Source organism: Parathielavia appendiculata (genome assembly GCF_033297405.1).
Source record: "Parathielavia appendiculata strain CBS 731.68 unplaced genomic scaffold N657scaffold_1, whole genome shotgun sequence".
Lineage (NCBI taxonomy): Eukaryota > Fungi > Ascomycota > Sordariomycetes > Sordariales > Chaetomiaceae > Parathielavia > Parathielavia appendiculata.
This window is the reverse complement of record NW_026944220.1, coordinates 1,065,787-1,084,858: the sequence shown is the minus strand read 5'-3', so window position 1 is coordinate 1,084,858 and position 19,072 is coordinate 1,065,787. Positions and strand designations below refer to the sequence as shown.

General features: G+C 56.7%; 7 protein-coding genes across 7 annotated transcripts; 3 read left to right on the top strand and 4 right to left on the bottom strand.

Moving 5' to 3' along the window:
- Window positions 1-592: 592 nt before the first annotated feature.
- N657DRAFT_676188 (uncharacterized protein) lies at window positions 593-1,769 on the bottom strand (the record flags this gene model as incomplete). The annotated part of the gene is made up of 2 exons (XM_062795879.1): window positions 593-1,222; window positions 1,287-1,769. 2 exons carry the CDS (start codon window positions 1,767-1,769, stop codon window positions 593-595), a joined length of 1,113 nt encoding a protein of 370 aa, XP_062652162.1.
- A 322-nt stretch (window positions 1,770-2,091) lies between these two features.
- N657DRAFT_638857 (uncharacterized protein) lies at window positions 2,092-3,970 on the top strand. The gene has a single exon (XM_062791664.1). The coding sequence runs from the start codon at window positions 2,411-2,413 to the stop codon at window positions 3,722-3,724; it is 1,314 nt and encodes a 437-aa protein (XP_062652161.1). The 5' UTR covers window positions 2,092-2,410; the 3' UTR covers window positions 3,725-3,970.
- A 197-nt stretch (window positions 3,971-4,167) lies between these two features.
- N657DRAFT_19948 (uncharacterized protein) lies at window positions 4,168-5,470 on the bottom strand. Its single transcript, XM_062786188.1, has 3 exons — window positions 4,809-5,470; window positions 4,423-4,731; window positions 4,168-4,338 (listed from the first exon to the last, which is right to left on the bottom strand). Exons 1-3 carry the CDS (start codon window positions 5,358-5,360, stop codon window positions 4,270-4,272), a joined length of 930 nt encoding a protein of 309 aa, XP_062652160.1. The 5' UTR covers window positions 5,361-5,470; the 3' UTR covers window positions 4,168-4,269.
- A 1,981-nt stretch (window positions 5,471-7,451) lies between these two features.
- On the top strand, window positions 7,452-10,433 carry N657DRAFT_560679 (P-loop containing nucleoside triphosphate hydrolase protein; the record flags this gene model as incomplete). Its single annotated transcript, XM_062787995.1, has 1 exon — window positions 7,452-10,433. One exon carries the CDS (start codon window positions 7,452-7,454, stop codon window positions 10,431-10,433), a length of 2,982 nt encoding a protein of 993 aa, XP_062652159.1.
- A 40-nt stretch (window positions 10,434-10,473) lies between these two features.
- On the bottom strand, window positions 10,474-11,637 carry N657DRAFT_638853 (uncharacterized protein). Its single transcript, XM_062791663.1, has 2 exons — window positions 11,075-11,637; window positions 10,474-10,999 (listed from the first exon to the last, which is right to left on the bottom strand). The coding sequence occupies exons 1-2, from the start codon at window positions 11,315-11,317 to the stop codon at window positions 10,841-10,843; spliced, it is 402 nt and encodes a 133-aa protein (XP_062652158.1). The 5' UTR covers window positions 11,318-11,637; the 3' UTR covers window positions 10,474-10,840.
- A 928-nt stretch (window positions 11,638-12,565) lies between these two features.
- Window positions 12,566-14,679, top strand: N657DRAFT_652083 (uncharacterized protein; the record flags this gene model as incomplete). The annotated part of the gene is made up of 4 exons (XM_062794260.1): window positions 12,566-13,250; window positions 13,281-14,141; window positions 14,205-14,345; window positions 14,405-14,679. 4 exons carry the CDS (start codon window positions 12,566-12,568, stop codon window positions 14,677-14,679), a joined length of 1,962 nt encoding a protein of 653 aa, XP_062652157.1.
- A 1,420-nt stretch (window positions 14,680-16,099) lies between these two features.
- N657DRAFT_629504 (dipeptidyl-peptidase III) lies at window positions 16,100-18,511 on the bottom strand (the record flags this gene model as incomplete). The annotated part of the gene is made up of 4 exons (XM_062790892.1): window positions 16,100-16,368; window positions 16,428-16,539; window positions 16,593-18,210; window positions 18,387-18,511. The coding sequence occupies 4 exons, from the start codon at window positions 18,509-18,511 to the stop codon at window positions 16,100-16,102; spliced, it is 2,124 nt and encodes a 707-aa protein (XP_062652156.1).
- Between the last annotated feature and the right edge of the window lie 561 nt (window positions 18,512-19,072).

Here is a 19,072-nt window from a genome sequence, read left to right as displayed (position 1 = left end):
GTGTAACCCCTGTGTGGGTAGCAGTGGAGAAAAGAAGGGTCCAGGTAGGAGGAGGACGGATACAAGGGAAAGAGGAAAGTTACTTTAGTTCGGAAGGATGGAATCTGGGAATCCATGATCCACGCACAATCCAGGGATACTGGTAGGAACCTGCCTCGGCATGAGATGAGGAGAGAAGGGGCATATATCTCAGGTACTAGCATTCATTTTCATGCTAAAGGTAGCAAGGTTGGAATTGACGCCTTGGTTGGATTTGTTGTAGGTATGACGGGTTGCCCTCATCATGTCTTCGGGCCGCGGTGACACTTCTTGTTTGACAACTCACCAGGTCCCCGGTACTCAGATGTGAATGAGCCAAGAGCAAGGTAGACACGAAAAAAGCGGCCCTGTATTGACGTTTCGCTGTCCTCTCCTGCCAGTGATTGACTCCTTGATTGCCATTAAATATATTAGACGTGGGAGGGTTAAGCAAGTCACTTCTTGCCTGCGCCTCATAGGTATCAAACGTGTTAGACTCCTTCTCACAACATGACGCTCAGACGTTTGGACTGGGTTCCAGATGTAAAGGGCACTCGTTTTGAACCACATTACTTCACTCGGCCTTTTTTTCCTGCTCAAGAGTCCACTTCACCGACCTCCTGACGCCCTCGTCCAAGCTCACGAGCGGCCGATACCCTAGCCTCTTCTTGGCCTTGGAAATGTTGTAGTACCGCGTCATGCAGCTGTAGATGATGCGTTGCCGGTTGAACGTGGGCGGCTTGTTGATAATCCAGAAAAACCACTCGCTGAAATAGCCTAGCACCATGCCGACGCTACGAGGGAGGACTTTGACATGCTCCGTCCCGCGCGGCGAGCCGGCCGCGGCCCAGACGGCGCGGGCAAAGTCCCAGAAGTATACGGGGCTGTCGTTGGTGATGATGAAGGCCTCGCCGTCGACGCGCTCGTGGTCGAGGGGGATCGTCTTGGCCGCGGCCGTGAGGAGCAGCGCGCGCGCCGCGAGGAGGTGCCCGTGCGCCACGTTCTCGACGTAGGTGAAGTCGAAGAGGTTGTCGTTGTCCCCGACCTGCACGTTATCCCGCCCTTGCCGGAGAATGTTGATCAGGTGGTACAGAACCATGGTGTCGCCCTCGCCCATGATGCCTGAGGGGCGGATGGCGCATGTCAGGAGATGGGGCGCGGCGGAGGCGCGGTTGGCGGCAAGGACGAGTTCTTCGGCGGCAGCCTGAGATACCATAACGTGTTAGTAAGACGGCTGGGAATTCTGGGACCGAGGATTCCCGTTATACCTTCGTCTCGGAGTAGTACTCGCTCTGGTCCTTTCCCCGAACCAGCGGCCACCGCTCGTCGGCGTTGATGAGGTCGCTCCGGTTGTCGCTCATGACACTGGCCGAGCTCGTGTACACCAGCGCCTTGACGCCCGTCTTTTGGCATGCCTTCACCACGGCCTCGGTCCCGTCCACGTTGACCTTCTTGAACAGGGCGTGCGAGACGCTGTCGCTTCCCTGCGCGGCAGGCGATGCAGTGTGGATGACAACGTCCGGCTTGACCTTTGAGAATATGCTCTCGAGCTTCGCAGCATCAGTGATGTCGGCTTCAAAGTAGGCGACGCCGTCCGAGTCGGGCCTCCGGTTACGCGTGCAGCGCAGGTCGATTACGGACACGGAGCAGGTGTAATCTCGCAACAGCAGGCGGACAACGTGGTGGCCCAAGAATCCACAGCCGCCAATGACCATGACGGAGCCGAGCTCCGGCTTCTTTTCTGAACCCATTGCTGTTGTTGGGTTATCGCGCTCAGTGCTGGTGTGGAAAAAGCCGGCTGGACTGTAACCAGGACCAATTGATGGCGACGAAGGTCAGACAGGTCTCGGGTGTTGGAGATGGATGGTTCCCATCCTGGGCCCTGGCGACTCCTTTCCGGAGCTGCCAAGCTTCTGGTGGATTTTCTCCACAGATGAAGGCGGTCCGGTGTCGCAGAAAGGCACCGGAATCCCATTGGATCGCCTCTGGGTCTTGGCAAAAGCGGGGCCTGAGGGTGAGCTCCGTTCGGGTTAGGACTTTGCTCGGCACCAGGCTTCAACTCGCGGGATCACAGATCCCCATGCCTCCACTGCCATCTCGAGTTGTCGTGCGGACTCGGTTCAAGGGAAGAGCAGATTAGGCAGCCTTGTGAATTTTGCTGCTGCATCCATGTCCTCAACTTCCTTTCCTCTTTTTCTTGTATATACCTCCCATACCCTTCCGTTGACTCCTTCTTTCTTGCATCCACCGTCTTTTCGAGTCCGCAACAAGCAGCTCCATTCTTCATTGCTTGCGCCTTGTCCGTGTTCTTGATACTGATATACCACAATTAGCTACTTTGCTCTCCCCCTTTTCCTCATAGGTAGCCGGCCATCATCAGCATTCTGAGTTCATGAACCCGCAAGAGACCGAGATCCTCGTCCACATCGCAGCACCGGCCAGGGCTGCCGACGATGCCAAGTACCGAGCCCTGGCCGCGGCCTACCTCAGCTTTAACCCAGCAACTCATACAACAGTAGTTCTCGCTACACCGAAAGACAACCAGGAGCTCTGCCATACAGGCGAAAATGTCCAGACCCAGCTGTTTCAGACACAGGACCCTCCTCGATCGACTCCTGGAGTAATCCAGTCCCCGATGCTGTCGTTCCAGAGCGCGGCGAATAACTTCGGGTCCCCTCGGTTACAGCAACCTGGTGAGGGGAACATACTGGAGTCTCAGTCGTTATGGCGGCCTCCTCCAAGTGTTATCCAGGATTCAATGCCGGAAAATGAGTTCGTACTCCCTCAATACTGCACGCCAACGAGGATCCTGGAGCACTACACTTCCGGCATCGCCATTACCCCGTTGAACATGTCGCCGCTTTCGCAGAGACGACAAACCAAACCGCTTCCGCCATCGAGCTCACCCAAAACAGGCCGGGGAGAAATGCTCACATTCGACATTGGCAGCCGCAGCCCCCCGCCCCATGAGGACCAAGGCACAGTGATCCCTCTGTCACCTAGGGAAGCTGTGGAACGCCACCGGCAAATAACTCTCACAGCGTCGGCCATTGTGGAGGAGACTCGCATCGGCTCGTCCTACCCTAGCCGACAGGGTGCGCCCGCCTCTTCATCGCGCGCCGAGTCGGAACCTCCGCTCTCTAAACGGCCACGCACATCTCAGAATCCGGCTCCCGGCAAGCCGATCATCAGGAGCGCGAGCGACGTGGGTCCCCAACGAAGAACAATCATGGACACCGCATCGCATGACCTCCCAAACACGTTCGAGATTATTTCGCCCCCTCCGCTCACGGACCAAAGAGAGCTCCAACCCGAGGATATGATCACCGACGTGCTGGCCAGGCTGGCGCGCGAACTCAATCTCGAGAAGCGGTTCCGGCCTGAGTCGCAGACGCGGGACCTGCGCCCTTTCGAGAGGGGCTACTGGCTGGTCGACTGCACCTCGTGGGAGCCCGAGTTGAAGCGATCCGCCTGGGGGTTCCTGACCGACTACTTGGGCAAGGGCGCCGCGGGGTGGGGCACGCTGTGCAGGCGGGATGCGGACTTCTCGTACCTCCGGTTGTACTGCTGGGGCTGCGTCGTTGGGCACATGTACCTTGTGCTGTACCTCGCCTGCAAGCGCAGGGTGATGAATACGGGGACGAGGTGGATTGGGGCGGATGGCGTGGCGGTTGTTGTCATGGGGCCCAGGCCGGGGCCTGTATGAGTTAAACCGAAGAGGAGATGAGGGTTTCTGCTTGGTTTTTTCTTTGGATATGTCTTGTTCAGTGGCTTGGACTGGATGGAGCATTGGCTGGCGAGGGTTTTGCATTTCATATTATTGATACCCACTTGGAGCATTGCGCGGAGTTCGGGCTTGTGGGATACCTGGTTTAATGGGCTACGATCAGGTACGAATTCCGATCCTGGTTAACCAAACATACGATCCCTGGCAGCTCTGTCCTGATGCGGTCAATATGCTGGGTACTTCGTCTCCTAAGATGGTGAAAAACATATCGAACGTCTCGACGTGAACCCTAGCAAGCCATCTACGAAACACAGACACCATGGATATCCCAGTATAACCCAAACACACCCTAGGTATATGTATATGTACACAACCCAAGTCGGCCCCATATGTCCCGCCAAACGCTCAGGAAACGCACAACTCCTCCCACGGACGGCGCTCATGGTTATCGTACAGGTACAGGCGGCCTAGCGGCTAATGCCTTGCCAACATAGCGCTGCAAGACTATGCACTCTTGGCCCTTGTTATTTGCGGTATGGCTCCATCTCCTTGGCGAATCTGTCGCTGTCCGTCTTCGCAATCTCCTCAAAGGCCTGAAGCGATCGGGTAGATTAGTGACCGTTGACCTCTTGAAAATGGGCTGAGGCAACCCCTCGGTTATTGATTCCAGGACATACCTTTCGCTCCTCCGCACCGAGCTGCTTCCACTCGCTGGCGATCCTCAAGAGCGTGGATTTGGCGGAGGTGGGGTCGTTGATTCCGGACACGTGGAAGCGCGATTTGACAAACGCTGCATAAGAGTTCAGCGGCCTGGACGGGTAGCGAGGGTCGTCAAAGGTGGGCCTAGTTTGGATCTTGTGTTTTCGCCGGAGTTGCTTGCGGGCCAGGTTCGCCTCGTGGATCTGCTGCGGCGTGTAGTTGTCGAGCCAATTCCTGAGCGCGGTCTTGTTGGCGATCTTGTTCTGCGCACAGACGGCACGGAGTTCCTACATGGTTGGCGTCAGTCTACAGCGCTCGGGATAGCGGTTGTCGGGTGTACGAGTTTGCCCGTCCTACAGCTTACCTCCATCTCTGCGGTCGACAGGGCCTTGTAGTCGCTGGCCAGACCGGCCATGACATCGGGCAGATTAAGGTCGGGCCCCAACTCCAAATACGCTTTCTTGACCCGCTGCGAAGAGTACACTAGCCAAGGGTTTTCAGGCAGCCTGGCGGGTTCCTCCTTCAACAGCCCCGTCTTCTTCAATGCACGGATCTCGCGTTTGACCTTTTCTTCCTCCGTCAGCGGCTTCTTCGCCTTGACCGGTTTCGCCTTCTTCGCAGCCGGCGCCTTCTTAGCCTTCCTTGCGGGCTTCTTCGTAGCAGTCTTCTTCTTCGTCGCGGGTTTCTTCGCAGCGGCCTTCTTGGCTACCTTCGAGGTCGCGGCCTTGCTCGTCTTCTTTGGGCGACCAGCCTCGGCGAAACCCCTCGAGAAAACAGCAGCGACACGGACGCCGCTCGGAATGATGGGCGCGACCCGGGCCGGAAGCTTCGCAGCAAGACGGCTTGTGCTGCGGACCCAGAGCCTGCCGCCAATGCGGACCTGCTGCGCGGTCGCGCGGCCAATTGCTGACCACATGATAACCCTTGACCCTTTTCGGCGCTGCAATCCGGAATTTGGCGCGGTTGCAATGTTGCTCGATTGATCTGCTTTCTGCTTTCAACGGTATTTGTTCCGATGGGCGCGCACGGTGGGGGGCGCAGGTGTGGTCGTGTGTGGGAGAGAGACCGCAATATTATGCGGGTTGCTCGTGTAGTTGCAGCGAGAGCTCATGCCCACTGCTGCAGCTCAACTGGGCTCAATCACGCAGGAGCTCTCCAACCTCCCCTGTTGACTGGAGCTTTTGGTCAGGGTTATGGCCGGACAACCGATAGAGGTGCACGGACCCCTTAACCTTGCTGCATTCCAATTCGGTTCTGCGTCGCGTTGCAACCTGGAAGTCTGCTTTCAGCTTCTCCGCGCAAGGGGCCATTGTTCTCAAGCATTCCAGGTTGCGAGGAAAAAGGCACCTGGCACCTCAGCATGAATTCACCTGCAGCTTGAGAGTGGTGCTTATGCCGAAATCTCTCTCCTGTGGTTAAATCTTGAACCTGGAAAGGAGCTTCAGGCAGTCACGTACGGAGTATGCTTCCAAGTACCGCTTCATCTTGGCTGTTGGTACAGCCAAAATAATGCGTGTAAAAATCATCCTCTCGACCAACTACCCCTTTTAGCAGATTGCCCAATCATGTATATCGAATGGCAGAACTTGGCACAGAGTTGCCCGTTTGAACTTCTAAATCCGTGGCAGAACGAAAGCCGGGTTTAAATGGTATGGGAGGATTACCGAGTACTGTCGCTCTTGTCTTCGCAAGACTCTGTCGATGTCACTGAAACCTACCTTTCAAGTCTGCCGGGTCCATTGTCGATAAAACTGCAACATCACCTCTCTGCATCCGCACCGTACCTTGAATACTCTGTGCCTCGGATCACCTTAATGGACAGCAGGCTCCGAGTGAAAAATAGAAAGCAATCCAGATAGAAATTACTAGGCAAGTGCAGGTCTCCTCATCCATCCAGCAACGGGTCGAAACGGCTTCTATGCCGATGAAAGCCCTCATTCACCATGATGTATGTGGGTTGTGGAGAGGCCAGTCGTTAGATATTACGTATTAAACATCAAGTCCGGCACGAGGCATCGGAGTCAAAGCCAAGGACAGTCCAAATTCCAAATCTTACTGTACTAGCAATACTGTGTAGCGCCTGGTTAGGCTTGCCGCGTTTTCTCCACATTCCTCAGTCAAACTTCTGCGATTTGCAGCCTGACCTGCTCCTCTCCACCAAGTACCAGTCAGCAACGTCGTCGCCTCTACGCATCTCGCAACAAGATGCAGAGTCTGCCTCTAGTGCACTAACCAGTGTCTACCGCTTCCAAGAGTACTTCTCACCACCAGTGACATCCTGCTGAGCCACCGTCACTCAAATCAGAAATGGCTCGGCCCAGAGACTCGCGCTCACCATCTCCTGCAGGAAGTCATGCTGCGCGAAGGCGGAAAGATGATGAGCGTCACGATCGTGACCGCGACCGCGACCGCGACCATCGCAGACGCTCTCGCAGCCCGGATGTAAGTGGTTCTTCCGCCCCCTCAACGCGGTTTCGGATGGCACCCTGACACCTCAACTTTGCAGCGCCGATACCGCGACCGCGAGCGTGATCATGGACGCGATGGCCGAGACCGCGACTCACAGCGCTGGGGAGACCGTTCTCTAGACCGCCGCGACGACGATTACTACCGAGGCTCCCGGCGCGATGGAGGGTCCAATCGAGACCGCCGCAGGTCACGCGACCGAGGTTTGGGCAGACCGCGGTCGCCCGACCGTCACGGACATCGCAGTGGAGACAGTAGCCGAGATTACCGTGGTAGGCGGGACGATTCCCGCGACCGAAGGAGCCGACGTGATGGCTCGGTGGATTCCGCTACCCGCCGTGGTGACGGCGCCCGCTCTCGTCCTCACCAAAAGGCGGATGGGACCGCAAGCAAAGATGTCGAGGTGCGTGCTCGCCCGATCCATCAAGATTATCGTGCCTCAGCTGACGCAGCTCAGGTCCCGCAGCCAGCTAAGTCAACATCAACCCAAGCGCAGACAGAGGCAGAGAAGAAGGCTGAGCGGCTGCGCAAACTCCAAGCCATGAAGGAGAAACACGCCCAGAAGGAAGCGAAGGAAGCCGGCATGACCGCCGGAAGTACCCGGATGCTCCTGGCCGAGATGGACCAAAAGGCCAGCGGTACAACAGGTCCAAACAGTCCTGTAGTGAGCGCTGCCAGTCCTGCCCCGGCATCGCCCACAACTCCAGTGCCCTATGCCGGCAAATTCGACCCGAAAGCCATAGCAAGAAATGCCAAAGCAGCACGGCCATCATCGCCCACTAGGCTTGGCGATGTGAAGGTGGCCGCACCTGGAGCAAATGCCCAAGGTGTCAAGAGCGAGACGACCTCCAAAGGTGCCGGTCTTCTGCCAGCCAACCGGGCGGTCAGTGCTTTCGGATTCAACAAGTCTGCTGACGCTCAGAAATCCTCCTCGAAGCGAAACCTCGACATGGACGACGAGGAAGTCATCAAGCGCAAGCTCATCAAGCTCCCCGATTTCGTTCCGGAGAACGTTGAGAGCACGCCCATTGCGGACGGCGCTGAAGATGACGGCGAAGAGGACTTGGATGTTCTCATGGCTCGGAACGAGGAAGACAGGGCGGAAGCCCATCGGCTGCTGCAAGAGAGACGCGACGAGCGGATTCAAAAGGAGGGCATGGCCATGGATGTGGACACGGAGCCGCCGAACGAGGAAACCAAGGCTGAACCGGCGCCGCCAGCTCCCACCATGGACGTGGATGAAGACGTTGATCCCCTGGATGCTTTCATGGCTGACCTCGAGCATACCGGTTCTGCAGGTGATGTCGGCTCAACGCCCGCTCGGCAGACGCAGGGCGCGAAGAAGAACTTTGAGCCAGAGGCGTACTTCAGTGAGGATGACTACGGCTTCGAAGCAGACAATGCCGATCCGTCTTCCATCCTTGCCATGGCTGCGAAGAAGAAGAAGAAGGACATTCCGACGGTGGATTACAGCAAGATCGAGCTGAACCCGATTCGGAAGAACTTTTGGGTTGAGCCCCAGGAGCTGAGTCAAATGACTGAGGAAGAAGCAGCCGAGCTGCGTCTGGAGTTGGACGGCATCAAGGTCTCTGGCAAGAACGTGCCTAAACCAGTCCAGAAATGGTCGCAGTGCGGCCTCACCCAGCCCATCATCGATGTCATTGAGGGACTCGGCTACGAAAAGCCAACTTCGATTCAGATGCAGGCCTTACCTGTCATCATGTCGGGTCGCGATGTCATTGGCGTCGCAAAAACCGGGTCTGGCAAGACTATGGCCTTCGTTCTTCCCATGCTCCGTCACATCAAAGACCAGGACCCCGTGAGCGGCGATGACGGACCCATCGCTCTGATCCTGACACCCACTAGAGAGCTGTGCACGCAGATCTACACGGACTTGCAGCCGTTTGCCAAAGCGCTGAAGCTTCGCACTGTCGCCGCGTATGGAGGGAATGCCATCAAAGATCAGATTGCCGAGCTGAAGCGAGGTGCCGAGATCATTGTCGCCACGCCTGGTCGGATGATTGATCTCCTGGCAGCCAACTCTGGCCGCGTCACAAATCTCAAGCGTGCCACCTACCTGGTCCTGGACGAGGCAGACCGCATGTTCGACATGGGCTTTGAACCGCAGGTAATGAAGATCTTCAACAACGTCCGGCCGGACCGCCAAACAATTCTGTTCTCCGCGACCATGCCCAGGATCATCGATGCGCTTACCAAGAAGGTTCTTCGAGACCCGGTTGAGATTACTGTCGGCGGTCGTAGCGTCGTGGCACCAGAGATTACCCAAGTCGTCGAGGTCATAGACGAGAACAAGAAGTTTGTCCGTCTCCTCGAGCTCCTGGGCGAGCTGTATGCTGATGACGACGATGTCCGCGCCCTGATCTTTGTCGAGCGGCAAGAAAAAGCAGACGACCTCCTCCGCGAGTTGTTACGTCGCGGCTATGGCTGCATGTCTATTCATGGTGGTAAGGACCAAGAAGACCGCAATTCGACCATCTCGGACTTCAAAAAGGGCGTCTGCCCCATCATGATTGCAACGTCGGTGGCAGCGCGCGGCCTGGATGTCAAACAGTTGAAGCTGGTCATCAACTACGATGCGCCCAACCATCTCGAGGATTACGTCCACCGGGCGGGTCGTACTGGCCGCGCTGGCAATACAGGTACGGCTGTCACTTTCATCACGGAAGAGCAGGAGAACTGTGCGCCGGGCATCGCCAAGGCGCTCGAGCAGAGCGGGCAGCCTGTTCCGGAGCGGCTTAACGAAATGCGCAAGTCGTGGAAGGAAAAGGTCAAGGCCGGGAAGGCCAAGGACGCCAGTGGGTTTGGTGGCAAGGGCTTGGAGAGGCTGGACAAGGAACGGGAGGCGGCGCGCATGCGCGAGCGCAAGACGCACAAGGCCGAGGGCGAAGACGAGGATTTCAAGGAGGAGGAGACGGCAGAGGACGCGGCCAAGAAGGACAAGGCCAAGTCGGCCATCGAGGCAGCTGCGTCGGCCATCGTCTCTCGGGATGCCGCCAAGGCGGCGGACGGCGAGATCAAGGCCGCTGCTCTCGCAGAGGGCGCGGTCAAGGGAGGCGTCGCAGTCAGCGCGGGCAAGGGCGGCGCTCTCGATAAGGCCGCCTCGGCAATCAGCGAGATCAACGCCCGGCTTGCGCGCGCAGGCCAACTTCGGCCCGGGCAGCCGGTCGACAACAAGGGCCCCGACGCGGGCGCGTTCCACGCGACGCTCGAGATCAACGACTTCCCGCAAAAGGCTCGCTGGGCGGTCACCAACCGCACCAACGTGGCCAAGATCCTCGAGGCCACGGGCACGTCGATCACGACCAAGGGCAGTTACTACCCGCCCGGCAAGGAGCCTGGGCCGGGGGCCGACCCCAAGCTATACATTCTTATTGAGGGTGACACGGAGGTGGTGGTCAGCAAGGCGTTGCAGGAACTTACCCGTCTGCTTAGGGAGGGGACGATTGCTGCTGCGGATGCCGAGAGCCGGGCGCCGGCGAGTGGAAGGTATACCATTACGTGATCTGTTATGGAGTAGTCGACTGTCGTTTTGTAGCCTGGGGATTCATGACTGAGATACAGGACATAAGATATTGAACTTGCTGGCTGCCGTCTTCAAGGGCGAGGTCCATGGGGTTTCCGGATTATGTCCACATGACGAACAGCTCATTGCTAGCTTCTGGGATAATAGATAACACGCTCAACTTCGTTGGTAAATCAAAGATGTCCTTTGCTTCTTTGAACAGCCATGTCATCCGGGAGATGCACGGAAAAAATGGTAATATCAAATCAACCTCAGCGCCCCAACCCCTGGCCTGCCGTATATCGAACGACCCCCTTCCATACGGTATTGTGTAACCGACCCTCTTAACCCCTTATGACAACGATAACTTCAACAGCAACAAATTGACAATCAACCCTCCCGCATCGTCAATTGTGCGGCAACGCACTGGTGCTCGCGTCCACTTCTCTCTGCCGCCTTTCGGCTTCGCTCGCTTTTTGCAGCACCTGGGCGTCTGTCATGCCGCGGCGCTCGTGCAGCTGCGCGGCGAGCTTGCCTCCTCCCTTTTTGCTCTGCGCCGCGCGAGCCTGGAGACGGTTAGCACATATGAACATCTACAGTCGCCGCGTATTCCGGATGGCTTAGTGACCAAGATACCGTACCTCGGCGGCGGCGGCTGCCTTCGCCCGGGCGTCGTCTGCCGCGGACTGGGATGTGGATGATGGTGATGGTGGCCTTCCGCCTAGCGTCCTGGGTGGACCGCCTACTCTCCGTGGTGGCTTTGCAGTGTTTCCTTTGGCGGCGGACGCTGGGACCGAGGCGGTGGTGGGCGCGGGAGGTGTTGTGCCGAGGGGCCGGCCTGGTTGGGAGAAGGGGTCGCGTTCGCTGCTGCAGAGGTTTCCCATTATCTGTGGTTTTGAGGACGGATCTGCTTGTTATGGGGGGTCCTTGTTTGGTCAATATCTGTGCCCCCCAAACGGGTTTAAATGTCCAGTGTTTTCGGACTTTTCTCTGAGGAGATTAATGTTCAGATGAAGGAGGAGGAGTACCTGAAGGTATGGAGGTAACTTGCCGTTGTTTGAGATGCCCCACCTTCTTGGCTCCTGTGTTGCTTGGTAACGCAGCTGCGTACGTAGTACGGATCCGTACTGTAGTAGCTTCAAGGTTCCATGAGCTGGTTGAGGCTTTTGCAGTTACACATTTTAAGTTTGGGCTCATATATCACTACTATCTCATACACATATACAAATCAATGGAAGCACGCCAGCTGCGGGAAGAATCGCCGGCAACCGCCCAGCTCGCATCCTCAGGGCAAGTTCACGGAAAATGCCAGCAAGCTTGCTATGGCCTGTATTTGAGTTACAGAGGCCATGTGCTCCACATATAACGGAGTACAAGTGACCCTGTTACAAGATTTGTCATAATTTGGGCTAAGATCTCTCTAAACGGACGTGTTGGAAAACCATGGACTTGCTTTCTGTGAATAGAAAGCCGGCAGCCTCCGTCGAGAGCCACATGGGTTGCCTGGAGAATGACTGGGATCAGCCAATCACGCAGGTTGCGCAGAGTGCCTCTCGGCTCCACTGTCTCGGTCACCCCCCACACTCAGGGTTCGGGCTGTTGACTCGCAGCCCCACCATGATCGAACTTGGCCGCACAATTGACTTGTTGGATTCAGAGACACGAGACATCTCGCGGTTTACCCAACCTCGATCGGAGCCAGGTCCCTGAACCAAAAGTAATCGCCATACCCAAAGTCCAGTGCCGAATGTGTGAGTGATTGACATGGAAAAAGGATGACAGAGGAACGGGAAGCAACGAGCCTCTCCACGCCGCGATCCTCTGTTTCCTCTCCACTAATGTGAGCGGCCGTCAAGGTTCTCGCTGACTGCAAAATAATATCGAAGGCAGGCTCCGCGCCCCCACAGCCGACCTCCCACCTCTCACCCTCGAGACCCGCGGAACCGCCGATTGTCAATAGCTCGCCGTTGCCGGTCTCTGCCGTTTCGCTGCCAACTTCAGATCGACATCGGCGACCGTGATCAGTCGACGGGGACACTACGGCCCTCACTTAATTGCGCGTACCCGGCTTGTCGTGATCAATCAAATCCCAGGCCAGCGCAGTGTATCAACACCTGTTGTCGCGCGTCACCATGAATGGCCACTACGAACCCGACGATCGCTTCTCGGGAAATGGGGAGAGCTTCCACCGACACTCGCAAAGCAGCGGCAGTCACTTTGGCCTGGACTTCTCCGGCATAATGCATCCACAGCTCGGACCAGCTCAGCAGGCGCCCAGCGAGCCGGTTCCCGTGTCTGGGCCAGGTGGCGCGCCTTACGAGTCGCACGACGACCTCTGTGTCGACCGCTGCATGGGAGTGGGCCTCTACAACGGCTTCCAGCAGTTCAACCATCGCGGCGGCCCGCCCTCCTTCCAGAACCGCTGGGCTCGCGACAACCCCGTTGCTCGCTATGACTTTTCGATGGGCCTCAACGAATTGTCGATGCAGTTCCGGACTCCAGAGGTGGCGTCCCCGACCTCAACTATGTATTCCCAGCACTGGTACGGCCAGCAGCTGGACCAGTGCGTTCCCTGCACCGACGAAGACTGCCAGTCAATGCCCGACAGCTGCTGCGACAGCGAGTGCACCATGACAGACAAGTGCACCAACGTCGCCTGCGCCGACACCCCAGATGCCTGCACTGATCAGACCTGCCCTGAGCGCCCCGCTGTCGCTGTGCCCACGTCCGAGGTAGTCAGCGGTGCTGCCGCTCTCATCTCCATAAACCACGCCCCTGACCCTTCCCCTCACGGCAGCTTTAGTTTCCAACACCAAGGTGAGGACTTTGCTTCCCTGACTTACTCAGTCAGATTTGCTCATCCTCAAGACCTAGGCATGGGTAGCTTGGACTTCGGTATGCCCAATGCCCTCCAGCAGAATTACATGCTGCTACCAGATCTCCTGCCAGGCCCGCTAGGCAACATTACCAACCACCTGCTCGTCGCCCATGGCGATGCAGGCTCGTCCAGTTGCACAAGACCATGTCCCCTAGACGACCTGCAGAACTTCACATACTGCCATATGCCGATTTACCACAATCCTGACGCCTTCGGCCAGTTCAGCTCGGTCGGCTCTGATTTCCACGTGAATCACGGCTTCGTCGAGTGCGGTGCCGAGATACACGACGCCGAGTCTTTCCTCGCCCACTTTAACTCGCGCCACCGGCCCTACTTCACCGCCGGTGTGCCTAACCTTCTAGCTGCCTCGTCCCAGGCCCAGCATAGCCAACATGTACTGGCTTCGACCGAAGTTATGTCCCCTCCCGCCACGCCTTTGGACACGTCCGATTCCGGGAGATCGTCAGGGACCCCTTCGCCTCTCACTCCGCTTTCCAACAGTTTGGATATGACCGACCTTAAACAGGATAGCTCACATCACCTCCGCAGTACATCAATCGCCTCGTCCGCAGATCACTCTTTCGACGTCGGCGCCGACGAGGAGCACAAGTGTCTCTGGCGGGATGAATGTAGTTCTAGCGTCTGTGGGCGTGTATTCGCCGACGCCGAGGAGCTGTTCAAGCACGCCTCGGAAACACACATCAAAAATGCCCAAAAGGGGGCACAGGGGTTTTGCTGCGGCTGGGACGACTGTCCGCGAAGCGAGCCCGGCGCTGCAGGGTTTCCACAGAGGAGCAAGATTGAGCGACACATGCAGACCCATATTGGCCGTATGTCCTGATGCGGAGCCATCCATGATCTGGTTCATCCCTCCGCTGACTCTGGTTTTGTAGACAAGCCTCATATTTGCGCAACATGTAACAAGGGCTTCTCGGCGAAACAGGCGCTCACTCAGCACATGTTCATCCACAGCAACGAGAAGCCCTTGGTCTGCAACATTTGCAACAAGGCGTTTAGATATCCTAGCGCTCTCAGTAAGTCTGGTTCACCTGCATTGCCACGGGCAGCCCAGGCCTGACACCGTCTCTACTAGCCATGCATCAACGTGTCCACTCTGGTCTAAAACCCCTGAAGTGCCCGGTCTGCGGAAAGGGATTCAGCGAGTCGTCCAACCTGTCCAAGCACAAGCGCACCCATGAAGTCAAGGGTCGCTTCACATGTACCGTCCCTGGGTGCGACCGCAACTTTCACCGCCAGGACCAGCTACGGCGACACATGAAGACCCACCAGAAGGAGGGCGACAGCAGGCCGGTGACGAGCTCGGCCTCTAGCGTCGACGGCATGTGTGATCCGATACCGCAGAGCTGAAACCGTTGGCTTCTTATCTGCATCATGACTGAGCTTCCTGGTCCATGTATGCCGAGAGGGGTATAGACGAGAATGCTTCAAAGCCAAGCACGGCTGCGTGGGTTGACAAACCTAAAACTCGCTGGAAGGTATCGTTACGACCCCAGCACCAGCGCGGTTACCACATAGAGCCGCGTCACCGTTGCCCCTGCAACTAGCGGAGAGGTTGGTCGTGTCGAAGGAGGTCGGCCAGTCGAAACCACGGCTAGGGGGTTCTTTGGAAGCCGGCGGAGCGCAGAGCCGTGGATTGTCCCAGACAGAAACGTGGATTTTACGCGGCTCGCCTGGGCGAGAAACGCATGACTTGTTTGGCAGCATAACAATGGCGCCAGGTTGGGGCTGAACAAAAGGGGCTGTGCAATGGGATCATGAACCGTCAAAGATACTTCTTACGTTGGGGATTTGGACGTCACGCCACATGTACTTACTACGGTGAGGTCGACGAGCGGATATACCCGAATTACTACACCCACCGAATGTGAGCTGATTGCTTGCGCCACCCTTGACTGTGGTATTCTCTGCGAATGTAGTTAAAGGCGGTCGTAGGGACGACTACGCTCCCATCAACTGTTCAAGCAAAGCGGGAAAAACTACCACAGCTACCCAGACAGGAACGACGAGTGTAGTAACATACCCCGAGATTCGACCATTACTTCTAATAAACCCTCCTTCTCCCTGGCTTGCTCTCTCTCTCCCCCGCCCTTCCTTCTCCCTCTCCCTCGTCTGTCTCTATTCTTGTTTGCCATTCGTCACATCGAAAACCAGAAGCTCGGGGCCTCGCCCGGAAGAAGCAGCTGGCCAATGCCGGAATCGAAGCAAGGCCACCGACACCTGGATAACGAACAGTGATAGAGAACAGGGCTAACAAGGAGCTGCGCTACAGCGGCGCCCTCTCTCATATTCTCTTTCTTTCCTCTTTTCTTTCTTTTCCCTTACTTTCCCTCGAGATTGCAACCACTCAAACTTCGCCTACACGGCTTAACAATGACCACGTGGAAGCTGTATTGCGGACAGATCAGAGCCTTGATTCAACGGAAGGTACCTGATCACTCGGGCCGACGGAGAAACCATCTGTTGAGAGGGCTAGTCGAGGGACCAATCTTCACATAGTTTCAGCTGTGCTGACAGTCGGTGTAACTCCCGAGAATTCCAATGAAGCCACACTGGTTTCCTTCAAGTGCTTGATATAGGCAGCTTGTCTCCCGTTTATAAAGCGACAAGCACACATGCCGTTGTGCGAACCAACTACCTGACTCGGTTTCTTCAGCTCAGATCCCGCAGAATCGTTTCAGAGCGGATTACTGCGCCATGCCCAAGCCGCTCACAGCACAGATCGGTACGCAGACCGCACCCACGGCGAAGGAGAACGACGTCCAGTCAGTCAAACCCCCCTCTCAGCCCAGCTCTGAATCATGCCCTCGAGAGAAGGCTCGTATTGCTTGAGCGTGACCTGGCCGGTAGCCTCGTCCAGGAAGGTGTTGGCCTGTACGAACACCTTTCTGGGCTGCTTGTTCTTGAGCACAACGTCCCTCACCTTTGTCCCCCAGTACTCGAGCCCGACGCTCGACATGTCAGTGAAGAACTTGGTGCCGGCCTCGACATCGCCCGTCGACTTGTAGATGTGGATCTTCTGCAAAAACTCCGCAACGGCTGGTGATTGTTGTGTCAGCCTTGGACCCAGTCATACTCCTTCATAGTACCTAACTCACCTTTTCTGCCGCTGGTGAGAATCTTGGAGCGGTCCAATCGAATTTCAAGGTCAGAAAGGTCCTCGTTCTTGTACTCTAGCTTGCAGAAATCGTCCCCAGCTTCGAGGAATGACTGGTGGTTATCAGCAGTTCGGTTCTCGCGACCACGAATCCCATCAACCTTACCTTGAGAATTGCAAAGCGGGCCTGGCAATGGGGCTGTCCCCATTTCTGGCTCTTCGGATCCCAGAACTCGACCGAGCACAGGCCTGCCCTGGCCATGCTGAGGTATGACGCGTATAGGACATCGCCCGCCTCGCCGTCCATGTCGACAGTACCATCGCCGAAACCGAAGATCTTCAGAGCAGAAAATTCACAGCTTAGGTGCATGGCGACGAGCTCGGCTCGGCATTCCTCGTATGCGCCGGCGATACCGCCGAATACGGAACCCCACGTTTGGCCAGGCTTGTACCAAGTGGTAATGGGTTTCCCAGTGAGGGGGCTGACCGGGGGATTCATGATATCGAAGTTAAAAACGCCAGGAGCCGTCTCCTGGAGGAGCTTCCCGCAGCCATGACCTGTCAGCTCATGGAGCCCAACCTGCACCTCGAAGGCTGCGTCGCGGAATTTCTGGTACACCGGCAGGTCGGCTTCAGAGATGAACGGGATCTTCTCATCTGGGGCCTTGGCGCTCAAGACATTGCCCAGGCTGACGTTCTTGAAGCCTTCCTGCTGCCTGATATCATCGTAATTTGGAATGTTGATGCCAGCAGGGATTCCGGAGCCGGCAAATGACAACACCTCCAGAGATGTGAAATCAGGCGACAGGAACTTGTCCTTTTCGAAGTCCTTAGACCACGGCAGCAGTGGAATCAGGTCCGGCGCGGAGCGCACAAGCTCACCAAATGCCCGCGTTCGCTCGAGATTGACAACCGCGGCGAAACCCTCCCATTCTCCGCGGACGCCTGCAGGGTCGCGGTAGGTCTCGATGAAGCCAATGTTGCATTCCACCATGGGGCCCTGGTCTCGAATCCAGTGTCGCTGACTCTCCTTGAAGGCCAGTAGAGACCCACTCTCGAAGGACTCACCGTAGGCAAGATGCATCTTCTGCTGCGTCTCATTCCCGGCATTGTCAGCGGCCTTCCTGATATAGCCGGCAATCGCTTCCATCTCGTTCGTGTAGTCCCCGTAGACCAGCTTCACGGTCTTGCCCTCGAGCGGCCCTTCACTGATGACGTACTCAGTGTCCTTCCCAATGTCGCCGCCCTTGTTGGGAATGGTGGTGGTCGCCGAAGCGATCAGCAGCTCAAAGACGTCATCTTTAGTTTTCCGCAGCCTGGTGTTCTCTGGGAGGAGACCCTTGTTCTCCATCCACTTAGAAACGGCCCGGATATCATCCTTGGTGATGTCGGGAGAGTCGGGGTAGTAGGTAGTCAGGTGGCCGTCGTCCGTGAAGCCGAGGTGCAGGAGGCCCGGCTTATCCGCCGAGAAGATGGCACCCTTGGTGGCCTTGTAATGCTTCTCGGCCTCGGGCGACGCTGAGGCAAGAGACGCAAAGACAGATTCATCGCATCGCGGCAGAAACTTGGAATCTCCGAAGCTCTTGTAGTTACCAGCGTTGCCTAGGAACTGGGCAGCGTACTGTAGGAAGGCCGTGAGCCCCTGCTCGTCGACGCCAGCCTTCTGCGCAAGCGCCTTCCAGTCGCCGCCAGCAGCCTTGTGAAGGGCAAGAATGAAATCATAGATGTGCTCGGACTCGGGCGAGACCTGGCGCAGGACGATGCGGGTGCCAGCGAACGAGGCCCTATATTGATTCGAGTGTCAGTGCCGAGTGGTGGAAGATACAGTGTTCACATCCCCGGCACGCCCGATAGCGGACGAAGCAGCAAGCAACCTCTTGGTTGTGTCTGCACGGGCGTCTAAGGTATGATGGCTTGCGTGCCATGGCCCTCTCGCAGAGGCAACAGGATGGTTTCTTACTTGCTGATGAAGTGAGAGTAGCGCTTCTGCTTATCAGAGAGTGCGGAGAAGTGCTTCTCTATCTCGAGGCGGACGACCGAGGGCGGGGCATCCGCCTGATATTGCGAGAGCTCTTGGGCATTCATAGCGAAAAGACGGCGCGGTTGAGACTGCGAAAATCTGACGGTAGGGAACGAAGTGGCACGAAGCGCAGATTGTGCCAAACCTGGAGTTGCGATTCGAAGAAGCCTCGTACCCCGAGATCTTAGGGGAACCTGGAAAGAAAGACGCATCGAATACAGTAGCAACGCCCCAACGCCCGGTATCTTTCGGCTTCTGGCTTACAATTGTCACCTCACCACAATGGCAGCTGCATGCATGTGTTTCGCAACTGCCTGAACCGGCATTTGGCACGGACAGCTCTCCACTTACGGCTGAGCGCCCCACTAGTTGCACGTGCTCCTTTCAACATTGAAAGCTCACCTGGAAGGCGGGGTAGCTGTCCAATACAAATACGGTAACTCTAGAGCTTCAAATGTATTGACAACAGATCGTCTTGGTAATATCAAATAAAGAAATTGAGACATGCTCAATGAGATTGGTAAGTCGAGGTATGTCAGGCAGTTCAAATCAAGTCTGCTTCAATTCTGGGTTCAGTCTGATGTTGAGACGGGAGGTTGCTGAGTGGACAGCGGCTCTGGCCCAAA

Bases quoted from the DNA above. Each gene is read 5' to 3' on its own strand.
- N657DRAFT_638853 (XM_062791663.1), bottom strand. From the start codon at position 11,317: ATGGGAAACCTCTGCAGCAGCGAACGCGACCCCTTCTCCCAACCAGGC. The intron at 11,000-11,074 runs GTACGGTATCTT...AACCGTCTCCAG, and splicing joins AGGCAGCCGCCGCCGCCGAG to GCTCGCGCGGCGCAGAGCAA.
- N657DRAFT_19948 (XM_062786188.1), bottom strand. From the start codon at position 5,360: ATGTGGTCAGCAATTGGCCGCGCGACCGCGCAGCAGGTCCGCATTGGC. The intron at 4,732-4,808 runs GTAAGCTGTAGG...CCAACCATGTAG, and splicing joins TGTCGACCGCAGAGATGGAG to GAACTCCGTGCCGTCTGTGC. The intron at 4,339-4,422 runs GTATGTCCTGGA...CGATCGCTTCAG, and splicing joins TCGGTGCGGAGGAGCGAAAG to GCCTTTGAGGAGATTGCGAA.
- N657DRAFT_638857 (XM_062791664.1), top strand. From the start codon at position 2,411: ATGAACCCGCAAGAGACCGAGATCCTCGTCCACATCGCAGCACCGGCC.